At 35.3% G+C, this 21,928-nt stretch overlaps 5 protein-coding genes and 2 long non-coding RNA genes across 12 annotated transcripts in view; 5 read left to right on the top strand and 2 right to left on the bottom strand.

The window, feature by feature from the left end:
• Position 1: 1 nt before the first annotated feature.
• LOC100635782 (pleckstrin homology domain-containing family A member 8-like) lies at positions 2–3,308 on the top strand. Its single transcript, XM_003388082.3, has 14 exons — positions 2–104; positions 156–272; positions 327–470; positions 756–883; positions 932–1,022; positions 1,070–1,092; positions 1,791–1,828; positions 1,879–1,910; positions 1,966–2,287; positions 2,333–2,477; positions 2,527–2,657; positions 2,703–2,773; positions 2,832–2,893; positions 3,023–3,308. The coding sequence occupies exons 1-14, from the start codon at positions 53–55 to the stop codon at positions 3,212–3,214; spliced, it is 1,548 nt and encodes a 515-aa protein (XP_003388130.1). The 5' UTR covers positions 2–52; the 3' UTR covers positions 3,215–3,308.
• LOC109583606 (uncharacterized) lies at positions 3,119–7,641 on the bottom strand. Its single transcript, XM_019999024.1, has 11 exons — positions 7,473–7,641; positions 7,375–7,424; positions 6,094–6,214; positions 5,986–6,038; positions 5,478–5,943; positions 5,205–5,341; positions 4,912–5,136; positions 4,751–4,853; positions 4,252–4,700; positions 4,129–4,156; positions 3,119–4,083 (listed from the first exon to the last, which is right to left on the bottom strand). Exons 1-11 carry the CDS (start codon positions 7,486–7,488, stop codon positions 3,311–3,313), a joined length of 2,421 nt encoding a protein of 806 aa, XP_019854583.1. The 5' UTR covers positions 7,489–7,641; the 3' UTR covers positions 3,119–3,310.
• Positions 7,642–7,688: 47 nt separating this feature from the next.
• LOC105313484 (Golgi SNAP receptor complex member 2-like) lies at positions 7,689–12,468 on the top strand. The gene is made up of 8 exons (XM_019999030.1): positions 7,689–7,788; positions 7,832–7,896; positions 7,962–8,070; positions 11,062–11,140; positions 11,197–11,262; positions 11,905–12,045; positions 12,195–12,281; positions 12,328–12,468. The coding sequence occupies exons 1-8, from the start codon at positions 7,760–7,762 to the stop codon at positions 12,400–12,402; spliced, it is 651 nt and encodes a 216-aa protein (XP_019854589.1). The 5' UTR covers positions 7,689–7,759; the 3' UTR covers positions 12,403–12,468.
• A 352-nt stretch (positions 12,469–12,820) lies between these two features.
• Positions 12,821–14,305, top strand: LOC100636289 (protein Wnt-11b-1-like). The gene is given in 4 exon segments (NM_001305252.1): positions 12,821–12,849; positions 12,956–13,254; positions 13,357–13,628; positions 13,847–14,305. Coding segments are annotated over 4 exon segments (1,059 nt in total).
• A 228-nt stretch (positions 14,306–14,533) lies between these two features.
• LOC100636416 (protein CNPPD1-like) lies at positions 14,534–17,589 on the top strand. The gene is made up of 9 exons (XM_003388087.3): positions 14,534–14,680; positions 14,834–14,961; positions 15,465–15,546; positions 15,603–15,723; positions 15,774–15,846; positions 16,386–16,441; positions 16,832–16,893; positions 16,944–17,061; positions 17,115–17,589. The coding sequence occupies exons 2-9, from the start codon at positions 14,853–14,855 to the stop codon at positions 17,538–17,540; spliced, it is 1,047 nt and encodes a 348-aa protein (XP_003388135.1). The 5' UTR covers positions 14,534–14,680; positions 14,834–14,852; the 3' UTR covers positions 17,541–17,589.
• A 767-nt stretch (positions 17,590–18,356) lies between these two features.
• Positions 18,357–21,922, bottom strand: LOC109583613 (uncharacterized). Of its 6 annotated transcripts, XR_002185611.1 has the most exons (7): positions 21,486–21,922; positions 20,798–21,436; positions 20,608–20,754; positions 20,180–20,349; positions 19,581–19,687; positions 18,768–19,049; positions 18,357–18,724 (listed from the first exon to the last, which is right to left on the bottom strand). It is a non-coding gene; the product is annotated as an uncharacterized LOC109583613 (long non-coding RNA). The 6 variants fall into 6 exon arrangements; XR_002185613.1 differs by having other exon boundaries at positions 20,651–20,754; positions 20,798–21,922; XR_002185612.1 differs by having other exon boundaries at positions 20,645–20,754; positions 20,798–21,922.
• LOC109583614 (uncharacterized) overlaps positions 21,293–21,928 on the top strand; it is a 4,360-nt gene continuing 3,724 nt past the window's right edge. Inside the window, exon 1 of the long non-coding RNA XR_002185615.1 lies at positions 21,293–21,381. This is a non-coding gene — a long non-coding RNA (uncharacterized LOC109583614). The remainder of the gene's footprint in view (positions 21,382–21,928) is intronic.

Genomic DNA, 21,928 nt, shown 5'->3' on the forward strand with positions numbered 1-21,928 from the left:
GTATGCCGCCACACCCATAAGGCGACACACCCATTTTGTCTTTTAAATTAAAATGTCTACTTACTTGGAAGGAACTTTAAATAAGTGGACTAACTATTATTCAGGTGAGGCACTGATAATTTCAACATGATTAATAGGAACTTTATGTATAATAGGTTGGCAACCCAGGTGGTTTATACTAGATGGTGGTGTCCTTTCATACTACCTCTCATCTATGGATGTACAGCAAGGTAGCAAAGGATCAGTTAAAATATCCTCTTGTGATATTATAGGTTAGCATAATAGTGGGTAGTCTTTGTATAATTTTATCATTGTCTAATTTGTAGCTCATCATAAAGACAATAGGAGGATTGATCTTGTTATTAAGAATGGCATGCACATGTACTTGAAAGCTAGTTCAAAAATTGAGCGACAAAAGTGGTTAGTGGCATTTGGCTCAACCAAGCAAGAAGATTTGTCACTGGAAAGATGTTAGTTATTCCTTTTTAGAAGCATCTTAATTAATGCTCTACACGTAATTATACTATTTCCTTTGTGAAAGTATGGACTATTATAACTGGATCAATGGTTATATTGTATGTTATCTAGTCTAAACAATGATGTGTCCATTTCAATGAGAAAGACAAGTAGCTTTAAGATAATGATTATCGATATAGGCATTAATAATGGTTTTGTATTCATGTTTATCAAAATAGTTTAATTCTCACTATTAATTGGTAGTGATTTTATTTTTTCTGTGCATTTTTATTTCATAGCTTCATTGAAGCATGGAGACATCATTAAGTCACGGATGGTAGATCTACATGTGTCCTGTCAGACTCTTGTGACTCACATTGCTTCTCTAAAGACTTGTTTAAGGGAAGCCAATTCTTTCTCTGATAAAGTAATCTTTTACTTTTTTGGGGTTTTCTTAAATCTGCAATTTTTTTAGAAACTTGATGAAGTAAGTGATGCGTTATCTACTACATGTGATGAATTCCTGAATGCATTGGCAGAGTGTATGGATCTCAGTTATAGTGAAGGTAATAAGTAAAGTTGGTGATAGTTTTTAATGATTCTTTTTATCTAGAACAATGGCCGGAGCACATAAAGGTATGTATAATAGTCAGGGTTTCTCACAAAGCATGATAGATTATCTAAAACAAAAAGGCAATTTATGCTTTATGAGCTGACAAGCACTATTGAATAATGCATGCACATGGCTTTGGGGCAACTTAAAAATTTATAAAAAATCAATTTTGAGTAAAACCAGCTCAAACTTGCTAACATAGGAATATATATATGTAAAAAAATATAAAATGAAGAATTCTCTCCTAATCATTTTGGTGAAATTTGACCAATTACCCTGTACTATAGTACGGGGTCTTTGGCCCAATTTTTGATTAACTTCAAAAATTTAATTTTAATTAATTCGGTCCAAATTTTTATGTATCAGAAAATGTAATGAAAATCGAGAAATCTCTCCTAGGGACAGAATATCCTATACTATAGACTATATTATATGTCATATACAAGCTGTTTTTTTATTTTGGAGCAAATTATTTAGGAATCAAATTTTGATTTTAATCAGCTAAAACTTTTTATTCAAAACATGCACACGTACATGTACATGTATCTAATAGAAAATTTAATGAATTTTTCTTGTTTATACATGTATTTATCAGAGATCTGGGTTCCCCTAAGCTAAATAAACAGCATACCTAAGAAGCCAAACACTGTTCTAAAAGCCTGTGGGAAACCCTGTTGATAATGTTTTTTTTGTGAAATTTTTGAACTCCAAATTTCTTTAGCCTCTTTCTTCAAAGCAGTTAGCCACGCCATCTCCAACGTAAGTACACTTGACTTTGTAATTGTGTTCTCATCTTTTGTGTATTTTAGTTTGTCAAGAAGTGTAAAGTTTGGCAGAACAGGTTATTATTGTTTTAGTACTTACATGTAATTATTGTCTTATTCTCAATGTATAAGGCTCGCCTGTAGTCCATACTTCATCAAATAGTTTTAGTGCTGATGAGCTCTACCTGTCATCATCAACTCCTCCTCCTCGTCCCCCTCATCCTGTTTCTCCCCTCCGTAATACTCAGGATACTTCTTCACTTCCTTTTCACCTTCAAAAACCACAAAAGCAAATTGTTGCTCAGTCCTCAGCATCATTGAGAGATGCTTCTAGATCAAGTTCAGAGTTATTTCTTACTCCTACATCTTCCCCAGTCCCGTCTCCTCCATCTTCGCCATTACCTGAAGTAGCAACAATAGACTATGATACTTTCTTCTCTAAATTACCACACAAGTGAGTCCAATTATCAAAAGTTTTTATTTGTGCACTTTGCTCCAGATTTGTGGATATAAGCCTTGATGAAGATGAAGGGATTCCTACTGATAGTTTTCTTCAGTGTTGCAGCGATCTCCTTCCCTTTTTTGATGCGTTAAGTCCTACTGCATTTGCTCCAGTCAAAGCAGACATCTCTGGCAACATCGAAGTATTATTTTATGTAAATATGCATTTGAAGTTTTATTGTTAATAAATAGAAAATTCGACGTAAGTACAATGAAAACCCGACCTTGTACCACACTTTACAAGGTATTGTCGGGCATGAAGTTAATACTCAAACACACACTGTTAAAAATTCTTCAACTGATGCACTTTTGTGGTTGAAAAGGTAGCACAATAAGCATTGCGATTTTATCTTCCCTCTTTTAAATAGAGCTATTGAGTTTGTACAGGTATTTATTTTTGAAGTAGCCAATGGTGAAGAAAATCTTGGAGCAGCTGCTAGTAAGAATATGATTATTATTTGTTTTAGTATTAGTATGTGTGCTGTATTAATTATTAGGTGTTGCATATACTAAGTCTTTAAAACAGCATCACAACTGGTTGGTTAGAGGAATATTCAATGTAAGTTACACCATGGTTCAATCTTGGCATACTGTTAATTAAAAATGAAAAGCCCACTTTTTACATGTAAAAACGACTTCAAAATTGTCAACTGTTTACTGAAATTAAACAGTTCATTATTTTTTTCAGCTTGCAGTTAAAGCCGTTCCTTATTATGCTGACTTTTTGAAATTACTGGGATCTGACGGTACCGCTGAACACAATCAAGCTGTGCTTAAAGACATGTCCATGTTTTCAAAGTCTGTTGAAAAATTGACCACAATATTAAAACAATTATATGAATTATATGAATTGGATACTCCACCTAAAGAATTGTATTGAACATTACATGTACATTGTATCATTACCAGCACTACATAAGAATCAAAGCACAGCTATTTGAAATTGTTGTTTATAATTTACTATTTAAAGTTTATATTAATTTGAGTCCTCTTCTTTTTGTGAAGCGGCTAAGGGTTTATCTTCTTTTGATGTTGTGACGGAGTCTTCTTTTTTCTCTTCTTTTCGTGCTGTGGAATCCTCCACTGCAGCAGGAGTAGCATCCTTTTCTTCTTTCACTTCTGTTGGCTCTTTTTTGACAGTTGGCGTACTATTAGTAGACTCCTCTTTTGGCAATGTGACGCTGACAGAAGGTTGTTCATCTTTTGTGGGTGCAGTAATGGGAGGATTAGCTTTCTGTGATTTGTCCTGTGTAGGGGATTCCTCTACAGACTTCCTATCTCGTTCTTTACTTCCGTATCTCTTGTATCTCTTAATCCAAGTGCTTTTTCTTGATATTGGTTTGCCGACTTTGCTTGACATGAGAGCCTGAGAGGGTGGTTGCTTAGAGTCTGTATCAGTATTGCTAGGATTGGTATTGTTGGTATTGCTAGGATTCGTATTATTGGTACTGGTAGGGTTGGTATTATTGGTACTGGTAGGGTTAGTGTTATTGGCACTAGTAGCATTACTACTGGTGGCATTGCTGTTACTGGAAACGCTATTAGAAGAACTGCTGCTGTTCTTAATACTCTTCTCTCTCTTTTCTCTTTCCTTCTGACGCCTTTTTCTATCCCGTCTTTGCTGTGTTGGGGTTTTCTTTTTCCCGTCATTAGCAGTGCTTGCATTGCTTGTGGTATGTTGTAGTGGCGTTGGTCCTGGTGGATGAACAACTGGGGGAGGTGGAGGAGGAGCAAGGTTTGGCCTCACAGCTGTTAAAAAACAAATTTATAAATTACAAATAAATTATAACAAACCTTTTCCAGTAAGAGGATCATATAAACACTACAATACAAAGAAGAACATCATAAGACAAGTTACAGCAATTAATGTATAATCAAAATTAAATCATAACAAATAAAGTAATAATCTTAACATACCACTCCTTGTCGATATAACGAGTTTCGTACCCTCTCCTGAAAGACTGCTAGAAATTCTGGAGAATACTTGTACGGGTAATTGCATCCAGTTTGAGAAGGGGCACTAGTTATAGCCAGGGGGTGATGCTGTAGTCGAGGTAGCTGAACTGGAGGTGGCACGTTCTGGTTAGGGAACCCACCGCAAAATAATCCGTTAGTATTGATAATAGGCCGAGGCATTGTAAATGGTAGCCCGAACTCCGGTCTCAGAAAATGAGGGAACGGCAAAGGAGGGAGAGGGGGAGGTAAGCAGTATCGCTGCATGAATGGGATACCGGCAATGAAGTTGTTTTCATTGTGAAACTGCTTTGGCATCACCAGTGGTGGCAAGCAAACTTTGATTGAAGACTTCTCAATGGCTGCTTGAGGATTCTCATTCCATGATGAATATGTTTCTTGCACACTTACCACTAAAAAGAGAAAATCAGTACTATACTATTAATAATTATCATAAACTTACTCTTTCCAAATTTCATAACAGATGGCAATAAATCGTCTGGGTCTCCATAAAACCTGTTCAGGTTTCCGACCGCTTCATCAACTTTCCTGTCACTAGTGAAGTACTGCATAGAAACAGACAGACCATCATCACATATACCACATACATGTAATAGTACGCACTTTCAATTGTTTCTTGAGTTCAGCAATTTGAACCTCCTCAAGTTGATTGGCGGACTCAGTTAATCTTCTCAATGTAATGGCTGTTGCTTTTCTACGCTGAAGAAGGAGATGGGCTGTTTGCTGGACATTTCTTAGCTCACAACGAAGATCTTCTTCTCTCGTATTGATACCAATTCTTAGCGTATTAAAAGTACGCTCCAGATTTTTTGCAGCTAATTTACATTGCTATCATAATAATAATAAAAAAATTATAAGTACATGTAGAAGATTGTAACAATAATGTTGTTACTCACATCCTCCAGATTCTGCTGATATCTATTAAGTGCAATGTCACAGCGATGAAGATCTTTTATAAGTTTTCTTAGTGAAGGCTCTGAAGAATACCTCTCCTGTGTTACTCTCTCCTTTGGTGGCACTGGTTGTGGTACATCTAGAGAAAAAAAATTAATACTATACATTATACAACCAGAAGTGAAAGTATTTTTGAAAAGGCACTATATTAATCTTGCCTATTTTTTATAGCAGTTACATGTATCATAATAACAATAATAACAATAGATTAATACCAGGAGAAGCATCTTTTGACACAGGCGAGGGTGTGGGGCTAGTTGAAGCAGTCATTATGCCACTCTCTGGTGAGAGTGGTACTGGCTCATCACTCGAAAGCATTACTGTAGCTGACATTGGTGATTCTTCCCCTGAATTAGCTGCAGCAGCTGCTGCCATTATTTTGAGCTTCTCTCGTATCCTTTTAGGAGGTCTGGGTTTCTTTACAGCACGTCTTTTTGACTTGCTTTTTGTTTGACCACTCGTTTTATTGTCCTCAGGAGGGATTGGCGGTCTTGAAGGAGACGGTGATTTTGCTGGAGCTGCCTCGGATGACTCAGGAGGTGTAGATTCAGATTCCTGTGTAGCAGCTGTGTGTTTCTCTTCCACAAATCCCAAGTCTACACAAGACACACTGTCAGACGGTGTTGAGGCATTCGATGCAGCTTTGTTTGTATTATTTTCAGAAGTTGACTTCTTGTTTTTCTAAAAAACACTAATCATCATCCTGATTTTTATGTTTCTCACTTTATTTTTCTTAGCCATGACTTCCCACTCTTTAAGACAATCTTGTCCCTTATCTAAAAACAGGATTAACACTCAGTCTATTATTTATTTATTATGGTAATGTTATACCTGGACCAATTAGTTTAGCAATAGCAGTGTCAACAGCATTATCACACTGTTCACATGACTGTAGCACAAGAGCAATATCCGACTTACTACGATTACGGACCACTTTCTTGACTTGAACAATCTGCAATACATAAAAATAAATTTTAAATGGGACAAGCTTCATGCAATTACTAGGATTACTGTTAAATAACATAGGATTTGCACTTTGACATTGCTAATATTATAGTGACAACATGTATACATGCATACAAATCTAATCAAACATGATACTTCACTAATATTCAAATGGTACTATTATTAATCATTTCGCTGCATCTTCTTTATTAAAAACAAATTCATAATATAAAAGTAGTGTGGGCTGGTTGGAATAATTATATTTTACATTATACCAACATAGCTAATGCATCCCCCATCTTTGGGACTGAACACATAAACACTATACACTTTACTAGCATATGACATACACATCGGACCAAAGAGTCATTCACACTATAAGCAGTTAGATTGCATAAGGCATTGCAAAATTTGCAGCAATTTATATGACAGCTGTGTATGGATCAGTAAACCTCCATTGTTGAAGCCATTATTGTACTGTACTCATACTCATTATTGTACTGTACTACAGTTATCAATAGGCTGAACTGGCTTTATATTCATTGTGCTCAATACCAATAATATAATAATGAGATAGCTTTCAGACTATTAGCTGCATATATATTTGTGTTAATCGTCTACTGTATAGACTAATTTGTGACACAAAAGATTAATTATCCTCACATGCAAATAGCATTTTACCATGAAAAGACACTTATCTAAATGACACCATGAGCTCATGCCATTTGTTTAGATAGTGCTTGACAATAGCCTTTGTGGCAAAAAGTTTCATTCAAGTTCTATTTAGGAATACCATCTCTTTGTTCTCATCTACCATCAACCATTATTATTCACTTAAATAAAATCTAGCCTAGAAAATTCGAGCATTTGTAAAGAAACTATACCAACAAGCACAGCATTTATAAACTGCTTGAAAACACTTGCTTTAACTGCTTAACTCTATATACTCTCCTCTTGTATTACGTTACAGTCACGCAGGCCCATACTTAACACTAGGCAATAGTCCTGTGCTCAGCCCACCTACCTTATGTAAGGGACAAATTGGATTGTGTGGATTGTGGCATTAAACATTGTGGGGTATGCACCCTGAGCACAACAAAACAACAAGAGGTGTGGTAGTAAGCACTGAACAATAATTATTTCTATAATTGATCTTAATTTTCTTGCCTTATCTCTCAGATCATCATCATTTCTTTTGCAGGTAGATGGATTCTTTCCTGTAAACAAACAAAAAAAGTTTGTCAGGCAAAACCTTCATAACTTACTTTTCCCTTTACTCATGGCACAGTGCACACAAATTTCAAACTTATTTTCAGACAAGCCTTCGAAGGAAGAATCTCTTCTGTCTCTAAAGCGAGCTCAAAAGCCAGCTCTTTCATAGCTGCGTTTTGCGTCCGTATTGCGCCGCCTGGTCGGCCAGAAAGAGGTAGATCTACTCCATCCATTATGATAATTGCAGTGAGCTGTCTCTTTGATGTGCTTAGCCAATATTTTTTATGATTACCCGTCAAAATTTGAATGTGGTAGCTCTAATTTCCTAACATAAACAATAATGGAGCCTCTTTACCAGGAATCAATGAAGTCAGTTTTACACCCATGACACCTAGTAATATCTCAATGGCAGATTATTCCAAGAAACTCAGAGACAGCTACAAGAACTCTCATCTTTTAGTACTGGTAACCACCAAGGTGAGACTCTTTTGTAGTTTTAAACAATGAGTATGTATATACATACATTATTGTGTTTATTGTAGTTATAGAGGCAAGAATTAGTGATAGTCTAATGCAGTTAGAAAGTGACTGTCAGCAATTAACACACCTTGTCAATAAGGAGCCTCTTCACACAAGGCAACAACAAAAAATGTGAGCATAATTTTTACTAATTAGTATATATAATAAATTAATCTGTATGTTTACGAAACCAAATAAGAATATTAGTGTGTACATGCCACAAATGGTTTCCTATTTTTAGATTAAGGTGTTTCCTTGGCATGTTCTAGACTAGATAATTATAGCCGTGGGTAGCGGCACCACACCCACTGCAGCTGTGGTGACTGGTTGACTGTATACCAGACTAATTGGTTTGTTATTGAATGTGCTTTGCTGTTGTTGTTTTTGCTGCATTGTTATTTGATTAATACTTTGGCAGTCAGCAAGCTAATGGTGGTCCACGTAAGTAGGAAAGGGGAATTTCTGATAGCAAAGATGGACAAGTTCATGTATTTTGTACATGTACATGTAGCATTGAATTTTTGTGTGACACGATAGGTTGTAAATAAAGCTTTTTGGGGTAGGACTTCTATATTGGTAGTAGTTATTTAATTAAGGAATGCCTTAATAGCCTTATAGTGTTACCTAATGTATAACACTAACAGCTGTTCATTACATGTTATTCTATTGAAGTGTTTACTTGAAGGTTTGATTCTGCCCTTTCATTGGTATATTAAACTGGTACATTTAGCTGTCCGACTGCCAGCATACTAAATGATATAATAGGCATAGTCACTTTTATTTCTAGAGGCAGAGGGAGTTTATGAGACTCAGATTTGGTCTATGCCTCTTGAAATCTCCCTATTTTTAGCTTTTCATCTCTCAATCTAGCCTAGGTATCTTAAGCCTCCTATTATTAGTTACATGTAGATTGGTCTCGCAAGGTTTATTCTTAGATCTAACAATCGATACGGTAGTTTGCACTCCATAATCATCATTAATTGTCAAGGATTAATTTCTGTGGGAAAGAATTTGCTACATGACTTGCTTTCAATGTTTATAGGTGTGCCTGCTCGAATTTCATAGAAACCTTCAAAATTTCAGCCACAAGATAATGCTCTTAAGCTTAATCCCTTTAACTCTCCTTTGTAATTTGATTATTATCTTTGTCTGATTGTACCAATACATTAAAAGGTTTTCTTTAGGTAATACTAAAAAGGTTTCTTAAACTACATGTACATGTAATAGTGAAAAGTTTTTGCTTTTTGTCACTTTATGATATTCATAATTATTAATGTCTTATCTTGCAAAAAGTCCATCAATTAGTTAGCTTATACATGTACTTTGGAATTGTTATTTTCATAATTGCTGTTTAGAAATAATAATTTGTGATGATTAGTGGTTGTTATTTATGACATAGGTGTATAATTGTTAGTCAATGTTGACAAAATGTGCAACTAATTTGATTCTTGCTTTATAGAATGTCATTACACTGGAATTTCCTGTTGCAAATGTTATGAAACATTCTTTGCAGCAATGCTGTATCTTATAGGTAACTTTATACTTTATATTGGCAATGAAATCGTTTCTAGATGAGATATCCATTACCTGTGTCACTATAAATGACTAAGTGAATTCTTTGCGTAGCTCAGTACCTGTTTGGTTTAATTTCATAATATTTCTGGGAATAAGTAGGGCGGGTATTTTTTCTGTACCAGATCATCTTCACATGGCGTTCCTTAAATTAAGAAATGTCTTATTAGTTTAAAATATTTTGGTATAATGTTACCTAGGTTAGTTAGGTGTGTGCTGTTCTTTTATTAGGTTGTTAATTGCTCTTATGTTACAAATTTGTACTATTTTACTTAAATTCTGTCGATAATCAAGCTGTTCTGGTTATTTGTAATAAAATATTGTCAGCTATTAATAAATATCTTTTCTTTCTCTTTTTCAATTTTTCTCTTTGTCTAACATTTGCTCTGTCTTTTTCTCTAGAGCTTCTCTCTCTCTTTCTCTCCCCCTGACTTGCTCTCCCCCTTATCTTCCTGTCTCTCCCTTTCTCCCACTCTCTCCCTCTGTCACTCCCTGTTTAGCTGTCTCTTTTTGTCTTGCCTCTTTCTCTATCTCTGCCACACTTCTTCCTTGATCTTTCCCTCTCTCTTCCTTTTTCTCCCTGTGCCGTAAGTCATTAGTTCATAAGGTCAGCCTCAGGACAGTGTCCCTGTATGGGGGCAGCACATGAAGCCATTCCATTTAACAAAAACAGTGGCTTCTAATGCATGTAATTTGCATTTTATGAAAACATTGAAATGTCTTTGCCACAAACATATTGAGCTATTTTGTTTTATATGGGGAACTTTGTGTGCCAAAAAATTACACCATACATGTATCTCAGGATGTCTTGTCACCGATAACATGCCTTGCTGGAGAGCTAATGCTATGGTAACTTATTATTTCTCCCCTAACTACTGTTACATGTATTTCCTTAAAATTAATTAAAGAAGAATTTGCCACCCCTTCATAATTTTAGTGGGAGAGTTTAGCTAACGAGTAGGACATGGGAATGGTTTATGTGAATAAAACAGGCACTCATGTACCATGAAAATGCACCGTGACCACCTGTATGTGGGCTGGATGTCACACTTACATGTGTATTATGGTATAGGCATTGTTAATCAGATCAATGGTGACCTTTATGTAGTCAAAGACTAACATGTGACAGCATGTATCACCTGGTGGTGCAAAGAATTTCCATACCTTTTGAAATGGTATCTTGACACATGAAGTTAGATGTAGGATACAACCCTATATGCACTGGTAGTCCTTTTGGTAGATTGTAGTTTTGGAGAAGATTGGGCAAACATTTTATCCTAGTTTAGATTTTATTGGTGCTGTATCTTCCTGGCAGCTCTGAATAGGCTCTTACTATAAATGTCGTGTCTATCTCTTTTGTTAATGATTATTTTGTGCGAATGGAATGCATAATATTTTAGAGTTCGGGTTTGTGGGTAGAAGTCATGTGTAGGGCAATTAGTGGGTGTCTTGGCTAAATATTATGGTTTGAATAGCTGATATCAATAGTATATAGTATCATGTTGATCGTATCATTTTCATGTATCAATAATTGTTTTGAATTGCTTCTAGGCGTGTGGAGCAACTGAAAGCTGATCTAACAGGACTACAGAAGGCTTTTAATATCCACCAACGTCAAAGACAGGAAGCTGTAATGCTATTTTTAGACTGTGTTTCTATTAATAGAATATATTTACATGTACACAGGAAGATGCAGTGCGGGCTAGGGAAGAGCTCCTGTCCAGAAGTAATGTACATGTTCCTCATCATCAGGTATGAAGCCCTTAAATGGTAGAGGGAATGCTGAATGACTTAATGTATACACACACAACATGTAGGCATGTAGCATATGTTGTTATGGTTAGATAGGTCAATTATAAACAAAGTTTCAGCATTCCTATCAATAATGTAATGATATTGTAACTATATGCCATGAACACTTGTTTATTTAGTTATCTTAAAATATCAATTAAAGTCTTTCACCGACTATTAAAAAATTATTACTTCATCGTATAAACTTTGGGGGAAACATTTGTGGGGTCTGTTAAATTTGTGCATGCATCATACTTGAGAAAGTTTGTGATTCATGAAATTAGAAGGCATGTAAAGAATCTCAATCAGAATTAGTATTTGTTATTCTATGTGCATTAAAAGCAGGTGGTCTTTATTATTATTTACTTACTTTGATTATATGGTCATTATGGTTTAGCTTTGTATTTTAAATTGGCATAATGGCAGAGAATGAGAGAAGGAAGGAGTGATGAGTTGTTTGGCAGTGTGTAGCTTAGGAGATGTCTGAACACCTGGTACTGTTTTAGTTGACCCAATTACTAAAGTATGAAGTATTTATAAGTAGTCCTGTGTATGGATATTCACTTGCAGTCTCAATATTTGTATTTGTACTTAATTGTGTAGAATCGTGACACAGCAATACCACTCGATCCCACGCTTGAGCATCATACCCGCCTCCACGACGCAAACAGAGGTCTCGATGAACTACTCTCAAATGCATCTAGCGTACTCGGTGGATTAAAGAATCAGCATGGTATTTTGAAGGTGCACAAAATATCATTTTCTGTTTGTGTGTGTGTATGAGTGTGTGTATGTGTACTGTATCACTACAACTGTCAGTCTTCCAAGCATTCTAAGTATTTGTGAGGTTAAGGTGTTTACTTGAAATGAGATTAAAAATAATGTATTTATAGGGTGCACAGCGTAAGATGTGGGATATTGCTAATACGCTTGGGTTGTCTGACACGATAATGAAGTTAATCGAAAGAAGAACAGCTCAAGTAATAATGATCATTTTTGTGTCTCTGTTACTCATTTTTTGTTTAGGATCGATACATCTTTTGGGGAGGAGTTATAATAACGCTTTTTATCATGTATATTGTTCTTCGTTATTTTTTGTAATATAATATATTTATTGCTCATTTGGCTTCAAGGTTGCCATTTGAGATACTATTAAATGAAATTTTATATAGATCAAATTGTATTACGTGGCCTAAAGTTTGTGTGTCTTGCTCAGCCACGCAACCACAATTCATTAGTTGCTTGTTTGGATTTTCCTGTGAGATCGATGCATATCTACAATTATTCAATTAGTTTAATATATTGGTGTAAAATTAGTTGGCATCTGGATTTAGTATATAGTTGGTGTGCCATTGCGTATCATTGATTTGATATACCACATAGATCTGTAGCATAGTATATATAGATGTACTAATTTATATTGCATCCTTTGCATAATGTATGCATTTCATTAGCTTCTGTTAAGTATTTAAGCATGTGCAGCTTGACTTCCTTATGCAACAATCAGCAAAATAAGAAAATGAAGATATTCTCAAGACACTACTGCAAGTGAGTCATAGGCTGTTTGTTTAAGCACATCAGTTCATGTTGCTAGTGTGTCTGGGTCCATGTTTCTTTGTGGCAGATATCATGAATTCCTATTTTCATTCTTTAGTTATGTTTCAGTCCTCATCCTCTTCTACTGTATAATATTATCACTAAACAAGACAGGATTTGGACTTGCAAATTCTTCAAACACAGCTACACCAGTATATTTGAACAACCAAACTTTCACTTGTCACAATTTGACCAATGCCAATCAGAGGATAATGTGCTTCACGACCCCTGGACTATTGAAAGCTATTGTTGATGCTGAACAACTTGCAAGGAAAGAATGTAGCAATCAATTAGAATACGAGAGATGGAACTGCTCTGGATTTGCTGTCATTACACCAAGCAATGTCACCAAATACGGTATGTCGAGTGTAAAGTGCTAATAATGTTGAACTGAGCTGGCATATTTTGTAGTAGTAATTAGCATTAGTCTTAGCTATGAATTGTATTTCATTATTGTAGCTACTGCAGAGACTGCTGTTATTCATTCTCTCATGTCAGCAGCTCTGGCACATGTTGTGACAAGAGACTGCAGGTTTAATGGCATGCAATGTGAATGTGGAAAGAATACAACTATAAGCAGTGCTGGGAATCAAGTCATGTATGGCTGCTCAAGCAACTGGGAATTCGGCATGGAAATGTCCGCTAAGTTCATGGATGGCAAAGAGAAGCATGGTGTCGTTATTGGTGACAGGCAGCTCATTAATCTTCAAAATAATCAAGTTGGAAGAACGGTAAGCTATTGTGACTTTTTTAAACGAATCCTAATTGTTTGTTTGATAATTAAAACCTCACATGGTAAATTGAGTCAGGTCAACTACATTTAGCATATACCATAGTTTCATTATTATAGTGCCTACAAGTTACATGCATAACACAAATATTTGACTAATTTGTAACCGGATTTCACTAGAATATTTTTAATTATTATCATTATTATTAAATCTTGTAGGTATTTCTTGATGTCAATCACAAAAAAGAACCGACCTGTAAATGTGTTGGTGTTTCTGCATCATGTTCAGCAAAGACATGCCAAAGAGGACTTGAGGCATTTTCTGTAGTCGCTGCTTCAATAAAAGACAAATATAAAAAATCGTGTAAAGTCTCTGTCAAGGCCTCAGCTCTACAGCCTCATCAATGTAATTCATCTTCAATCAGTAATACGACACTTGTTCACACTCTATCGTCACCTGATTATTGTCATAAAGACATTTCAAAAGGATCTTTTGGAGTCCAAGGACGGCTATGCGATCCTGCAGTAGCTAGTAAAAGTTGTGAAACGATATGCTGTGGTAGAGGACATATAGAGTTTACCAAAGATGTGGAAGGAAAATGCTGCAAGCAGGTTGGGTGCTGTGGAGTACAGTGCAATGACTGTAAACGTACTCTTACATTCTATGCATGTCGGTAATAAATGTTGTATATTTTTTAAATATTTTTATACTTATTATTCTATATAAAATTTTTATAAAATCATTGTAAGTAAATTTGTTTAAACATAATATTTATTTATATGCATAAAAATACATTTCAAAGAATCTTTTTATGTTTTCATCATTAATGTTTTTATTATAATGCGCCGTCAACACGTCACGTAGGTGATCTAGTTAATTCATATAATTCTAAATAATGCCCACAAGCCACACCCTGCATCTTCTGGAGGTGATTAGGTGAAGTTGTGATTCTGAACACGAAGCTTTAGAAGCCCATTCTCCCTCTGCTACACCCCTCTTTCCCTCTTCTCATCTTAGACCTTTCTTTGTCAGTCATTAAAAGTCAGATAAACGTTAGTTGTACGCTTGTAGTATGCATGGGCATTAGTTACACTCACTTTATTTACACATTCGCACTCGTTATGTCCTCTGGCATGATTCTGCTTTGGACAGCCTTTAATCCTACATTATATACTGTGTGCCATGTGTGTGTGTTATTTTTGTAGATTGCCGAAAGACGGAGTTATGAAAGGAGAGACGCTTGTTGAGTCAAGACTCTGGGAGAGGATTCGTCCTAAACTTTATTTACCTGATGACGCAGACGAATACACAACATCTTCACGGAGCTTAGCCAGTATGTGTGATAACTATTTCGACATCAGTCATAGAGTACATTATTGTGTCTGTGTATTGTAATAGAATAATATGCTCAATTACACCTAAACTTGTACTCATGGCGACGCTTGAGTAGGGGGATAGTGTGAAACAGCCTTTATTGGAATTTATGCATTATCTAATTTTATGCTTGAATTACATAGCCAGCAAATTACTATTACGATATATGTACATGTACGTTGAGACGTAAGACTTAGTTTGACTTTGTTTTTTTTGTTTTCAATGTATTGCATTGCATCATGTTCCATGTTGACTATACAGTCATTAGAGGTCACTTTGTATGGGGTTTGTAGTTTGTACTAAAATGCTTTCTTTTAGAAGCACACTTTTAAGTGTACATATAGTTTGTGAGGTTTGGCATGTTTTCTGCCATACTACTACACGTATAGTCACTAGTGTGATGAAGTTAATGATGAATCATACTGCTTGGTACTATTCTAACTGTTATTATTAATCCTACAGATTTATCACAAAGTGCTTTCATAAAGTCATGTTCAAAGAGAGAGAAACCTTTGAAAATGGGTTACATGGTTGACGTGTGCAGGTATTTTTTATGTTATGATTACGTTTTTTTATATGTCATCATGATGCATATTACAGGAATGGTTCTGTAACTCCTTGTGCTTTGATGCTCGGGTTGATTTATTTGCAACGCTTGTCAAAGTGTAATCGCGAATACTTGTCTCGTGTCCCTTCCACTGATTTGTTCTTGACATTAATGGTTTGTGTATATATTTTTGCTGTTTTTGTTTCATAGTATTTATTTATCAGGTTGTAACATCAAAGTATTTACAGGATGAAGGTGAATTGGAAGCACTGGTTAACTCCGAATGGGCTGATATTGGTAAGTTTATGTACTTGTATGTGTATATGCATGAGGTGTCAGTTGTTAGATATTTATAGTGGGCATGTTTTGTGTTGCCTAACTGTCCTGGAGGCCTTAATCGAGTTTTTGTTTATTCTATTTATTTTTGTATGGGAAGACCTGTTTTGTTTGCTAATGACTCATTATGGCAGGAATGGGAACAAAAATATAAATTTTGGCCTGACATCATGTAATATGACACACGGTTATAGTCAGCTGGAGTTCTCTGATATAAGCTAGGTCACTGATTGAATTAGTGACTGTGGCAAGCTATAGCAGTAGCTGCACGTGATTGCACTCAGAATTGCTTTATCCACACTATGTAGTCAATAATTAAAATTTTTTTGTGGGCAGGCACACTTGTTGTGTCTATTATTGACTGTGACAATAATGATACTTTAATGCATGCTAATTGCAAGTCACATTAGTGTGTTCATTCCACAATAGGGTGTTGTCTCTACTATGTACATACTCAACTAATGCATAATCGTTAAGTTTATTATTGTTATCACTTGTAGGTAAGCGTTCAAAATCAAGGGTTGATTCATTGGAGCATGATTTCCTTCAAGCAATTGTGAGTTGTTATAATTAGCAGAGCTATGCATTCAGTTTTGGTATTCATATGTCATACGTGTACATGTATATGTAGTAATTTTTCTCACAGCTGCAATGATGCTAGGATTGCATCAGTAGTAGAAATTTTTCATGTTTGTTTGTCCACGTTTCAGTTTATTCTAAAAGACCCAATCACATAATGAAAGTTCACATTATTGGAGGATGAAATTGATAAATTATGCAAAGCACATCCTAATTAGCTCCACGTTATGCCTATGTTGTGATACTGAATAGCTGCAATAAGGATGTGTGAACTTAATGATATTTCAAACTTGTGATTCTGTTTGCCCATTTGCTCTTCTACGTTTTTGTGTAAGGAAGTACAATTGATAAAGCTGTCATCATGTAGGATTGGAAACTCTTCGTGTCACAGAAAGAGTACAGGGACTTTGTGATGTCTGTGGAAGCAGAGTAAGGAAACGAACATGTATGTACACATAGATGAATTAATGTTTGCTTAGGATATCATGCACTGAAGCACAGTCACGTGGGTGGTGGTCTTATACAGATTTAGCTTCACTTTGGAATGCTTCAGACACTAAAGGAATACTATCAACCATTATCAAACAGTGCACTAAAGTGAGTCACCTTTCTGAATGTCATTAGTACTCATTTACTGCTTCTCATTTCAGACAATGGGGACAAGTTTAGCCATCTATTTGGTTGCTGTTACTGCTCTGCTTTCTTCTTGCCCCTCGTGGAATGAAGCATGTAGTAACAACACTCCTAATAAGACAGTTGGTCTTGATAGTGGGTCTGATGTATCTCTAATTGATGACCACTCTGCATCCCATTCCCATTGGGTCTGTCCTCCTGTTGTTAATGTGACAGATCCTGCTGTGCTGGACTTGGGATTAATGAGCAGTGAAGAAAGAGTAAAATCCCTTGTTGATTTATGCTGTTTTGGGGAACAGAATCAAAGTGTCATGACTAATCGTGTTATTCCATCCTTTTACACATCGGTTATTAACAGTACTGCTAAACCAGGTAACTTGATTATTGGGAATTTTGATGGAGGAGGAAAGCCTGGTTTTGTGTTTAAACATTGTCATCATTGATTTATTTTAAAAAGTTATTTTGATATTGAGAAAATATTGTTAGTCAATATGCTGCATCGTCAGTTGTACATGTACTCATTTGTACTTGGTGAGTAGGAAATGTGTGGTACATTGTATAGTAGTTGCACACCCACATCTTACCACACAAAATTGTAGTAGGGATACATACACACACGATTATTGAGAGAAACAGAAGAGGCTACGAGTGTAATAGGATCATACATATAATTACGGTTTTGCTGTTATTGTATTAGATGTCTGACAAACAAAAGAAAGTATCACCTGAGGGCAGAGAGACTCACCCTCACTACTGCTTCAGTTTGAGTAACCTTTAATTCGATTGAGTAATGACAATCATCAAAGTCTGTCGAATGTCTTTGTGCTTGCTTACAGATACATGTGTGATAAATTCTAATGATTCCTTTGTTGTGGGGGGTGAAGAAGCCAGAGACAAATTCATTGAATTAGCCCCACACCTTATAAGATGAATAATTATGTCACACGCCCGACTATCGATCATACTTTATTCTAAAAAGAATAGTCTCACACGATGGATGTACTTTAGTTAGCAGGTGATGGTTATTAGTTTGCAATAATTTATGACGGACATGGTAAGTCATAAAGAATGATAATATTTGTGTAAACGTGATGAAATTGTGTATTCAATCGTTGGGGTGTGGTGGTAGATTTATATTGGGTAATAAAACAAACTTTTCTTAAGAAATTTCAATTTTATGGCTGTTGTTTATAGTAAACACAGCAAAAATTGATTATTACCAATATCATTATTGTATAGAAAATATTATAAAACTAAAATAGATTTAAAATCTATGACATCACAATCTGTTATATCAATTTTCAAACACGAATTTAAAAACATGATTACAGAACAACTAATGTAATTAGTAGTTTTAAAATAATGAATAATAATACACAACTTTAAGAATCAGCCACTGTAAGGTAGTCATCATCAATTTCACTTGCAATGATAAAAGTCTCATTTCATTCCTCTTTGATTCAGGTATCTGATCGAGTTCGGCTTTATTCAAAGTATCAGAAGAATTAATTTGATGTACCTATTATTACTGGTACTCTTTTCAAACAAAAGAAGTTGACGACAAACCATTCTCACAATGTTTTGGTGAATATTGATCAGCCTTAATAGTGACAAAAACACTTGTTTGCTATTTAATAAGATAATTAAATGAACATGAATTGTTTACAAACTTGAAATGAAAATGGATGTAGAAGGTTTGAGGCTCTTAATGACAAACTGCCAATTATTTCAGAATTAGCTTTTTTGCTGCCCTCATCTGTACATACACAAGTAATAATGAAAGATACCCATCAGCATTATTAACTGTTTTTAGAGAGAGGTATATAAAGTACAAATATAATGACCAGTCATGATGTAAGCAATAAAGAGAAGCTCTTTCCTAAAGAAAAGAACACTACCAAGCCATGCTATTCCAATCACAGAAGTTAGAGACAGAGCATTTTATCCAATACCTAAATAATAGTAATAAATTCTTTATGCTGTTGTCCCCCACCTAAGATGTGACCACAAACCGATTACATAAACAGATGTCATATCAATGTACAGTATAAACTAATCACATTTTCCAACTGAAAGACATCCAAATTACATCAAAACAAAACACATAATGCACACAAAACAGTATACCCTAATTCATGCATGGCAAAACAGAATTCAAAGAAAGCAATCGTTGCATGGAGTACACAAGCCAATAATAATACTGGATACTAGACAAGGTTTGATTAGGTAAAATACAAGAATCAGACCTGGGGTCAATTGTAAAACCTCAATTACAATTACTCATTCCAAATTTCAAATACACTTCTTTTGTAAGAATAGACTCAATTAGATTACAATTATGCCATGTTGAAGTAGTTTCAAATAAAAATACTACTTCGATATGTTTCTACATCATAGAAGCTATTGTCACTAGTGAGCTAAACAGCACACATATCATGAGCTCATAAGCAAGCACTATAGTTCACATTCATGAAATGAAGTACTTTGTTTTCAATTCTTTGAACTCCAAACAAAAAAGTCAGTTGTACTATAAACAAGCTGATAGCTACACAGCATTATGTGTACATAGTTCCAGATGCTCCAGAGTTTTCTGTAATGATAGCATAAATATCAATAAAATAATTATGCTTCTTAATTATCTCATACAGAAATAACACAATATCATAAGTAACATAGATAGTTACAAACACTTGTTCAATAGTTGTCAAAATAACCAAATTACATGTACGCCACATTTAAAAATTCAGCTTAGAATTTATTCCAATTTATATTATGTTTTTAGTCACTTAATTGGTCTATTATATTAATGTGCAGATGTTTTTGGCTGGAAATAATATTGGTGATTGCTCTATGTGTTTGTAACCTATGGACATTACATTAGGCTATTCCAATAAAAATTGTGTTTTCACATTTCCTGCCCGTATTTGGTGCTGTGTTACTATTAATAATTATTGTGGTTTTGGATTCACAATTTATACAGTGTTAATCAATAATACATCATATTAATTATTACACTACCTGCTCAAGAAAAAAGAAACTAAACATTCAATTGCAATGGCCTTATCCAATAACTGTTACTTACTGATGCTGATGAGTCTTGACTTTGGCTTCTACCGGTATTTGTTCATGATTGTGTTAAAGTCTTGCTTTGCCCTACCTACATGAACAGCAGGAAGAACATTCTTGCTCAGGTGTCCAGCAACATCACAACATGTCATACAAGATGATTTATTGGCGAGAGTAAGATTTTGTCTGTGGAAAGTAATTAGAGAATTTTATATGAACCACTGCCACATGCCATTGAGTATACTTGGATAGAAATAAAATGGCAGATTTTATATTGGCCAATTAATCACCAATTATGACTAAAAATATAAATGAATGAATTCTAAGCTAATTTTTAAAATATGGCCTACATGTAATTAATAGCTCCAGGGCTGGCCTGGCAAGACTGTTTGTGAACAAAAACTACATAGCATAAACCCAATAAAAATAATTGATGGAAATTACATTATTTGGATAAGTCACATGATTCATAGCATCTTACACAGACCATGCACTTGCTGAGCTTGTTACTTGTATCATGGTATCACCGTATCAGACCCTTGAGACCCCAGCTTCACTGGCCGCTGTCCACCAAAATGAAAGCACAATAGACTATAAAATAGATCTATAAAACATAAATAATATCAAGATGTACTTAAAGAGTCAGTTGAAAATTTGAAATCACTTCAGGATTAGCATTTAGCAGGATATTTAGATCGAGAATAACCTCTTGAATCATGTACACATAATATCAGAAATATTGCCCAAAATGAATGAATCAAGTCTGATTCTCTACTACTACAGTTCTTGTGGCCTGCAAATTTTTGATGATTGTAGTCAATACTGACTGATTCAGTGATTGCCCAAAAATCAAAATGCATGATTCAATCATCCAGAACTGATTTCAGCATCAATCCTGATCCAGATTCCAACTAAATTGGCTGAGTAGAATGTCCAGGCATAGCAAGTCCTTTTTACCTGACCAAGTAAGTCCAATAGTCCATGGGTCTGGCTTGCGAGACTAGATCTATCCATAATTTCATTAATTTGGGTCCGTTTCTAGTATTCATCTATGTTTGGGTGAATCAGTGATCCGCCATTGTTGAATGTGTTAGAAGATTAATCATGAAAAGTGTAGCAGTATGAGAGACTCAGTGTTGTGTGTTTGATCAGTGTGCCAAGCAATTTTTATTTCTTGGGCCATGGATCCATGTTTGGGCACAGCCAATGATGACTGAGGTATGAATTTTATTGAGTAATAATTATTAGATTACTAAAACTAGTCTATTTCTACCTAGTTGTACTTGACCTTGATTTCAGGTTAATTTGCATAAATAACTTACTTACTAACAAGTATCCCGGGAGGTTGAATAAATATCCTGGGAGGTTGAATAAGTAGCCAGGGAGGTTGAATAAGTAGCCCAGGAGGTTGAATTAGTAGCCCAGGACATAGGGGTACTGGGGTAGGAACAGGGGGGGCAGGAGGGGCTTAAGCCCCCCCAACCATAGGCGGCTGCAGGATTTCAGTGCAAGTAGGGCAAAGGTGTGGCTGAAAGTGGGAGTGGTCAAAAAGTAGGTGTGGCCATGACCACACCCACATGTCTTGCTCTTGAGTTTACAACATGGTTTAAGTCTCTAAAGACTTCTATTTTAGCACTTAGTGACAAAATTCAGTTGAAAAAGGCTCTGAACTTCTCAATGAAGAGTTACCCGGCCATTCTTTTGTTCAAGAGGAGAAAATTCAGTACCTAAAAGGCCTCTTTCAATACAGAGTATCAGTAGCTAG

The sequence above is a fragment of the Amphimedon queenslandica genome, unplaced genomic scaffold (assembly GCF_000090795.2).
Source record: "Amphimedon queenslandica unplaced genomic scaffold, v1.1 AMPQUscaffold_13294, whole genome shotgun sequence".
Classification (NCBI taxonomy): Eukaryota; Metazoa; Porifera; class Demospongiae; order Haplosclerida; family Niphatidae; genus Amphimedon; species Amphimedon queenslandica.

Excerpts from the sequence above, each read along its gene's own strand:
- LOC105313484 (XM_019999030.1), top strand. The coding sequence starts at position 7,760 with ATGGAGCCTCTTTACCAGGAATCAATGAA. Across the intron at positions 8,071-11,061 it reads ACAAGGCAACAACAAAAAAT|GCGTGTGGAGCAACTGAAAG; the intron begins GTGAGCATAATT and ends AATTGCTTCTAG. Across the intron at positions 11,141-11,196 it reads AACGTCAAAGACAGGAAGCT|GAAGATGCAGTGCGGGCTAG; the intron begins GTAATGCTATTT and ends ACATGTACACAG.
- LOC100635782 (XM_003388082.3), top strand. The coding sequence starts at position 53 with ATGTCTACTTACTTGGAAGGAACTTTAAATAAGTGGACTAACTATTAT. Across the intron at positions 1,829-1,878 it reads TTAGCCACGCCATCTCCAAC|TTTGTCAAGAAGTGTAAAGT; the intron begins GTAAGTACACTT and ends TGTGTATTTTAG. Across the intron at positions 2,288-2,332 it reads TTCTCTAAATTACCACACAA|ATTTGTGGATATAAGCCTTG; the intron begins GTGAGTCCAATT and ends ACTTTGCTCCAG.
- LOC109583606 (XM_019999024.1), bottom strand. Across the intron at positions 4,854-4,911 it reads AACTCAAGAAACAATTGAAA|TACTTCACTAGTGACAGGAA; the intron begins GTGCGTACTATT and ends GTTTCTATGCAG. Across the intron at positions 4,157-4,251 it reads CGTTATATCGACAAGGAGTG|TGTTTATATGATCCTCTTAC; the intron begins GTATGTTAAGAT and ends TTTGTATTGTAG.
- LOC100636416 (XM_003388087.3), top strand. The coding sequence starts at position 14,853 with ATGAAAGGAGAGACGCTTGTTGAGTCAAGACTCTGGGAGAGGATTCGT. Across the intron at positions 15,724-15,773 it reads ATTTGTTCTTGACATTAATG|GTTGTAACATCAAAGTATTT; the intron begins GTTTGTGTATAT and ends TTTATTTATCAG. Across the intron at positions 16,442-16,831 it reads ATGATTTCCTTCAAGCAATT|GATTGGAAACTCTTCGTGTC; the intron begins GTGAGTTGTTAT and ends GTCATCATGTAG.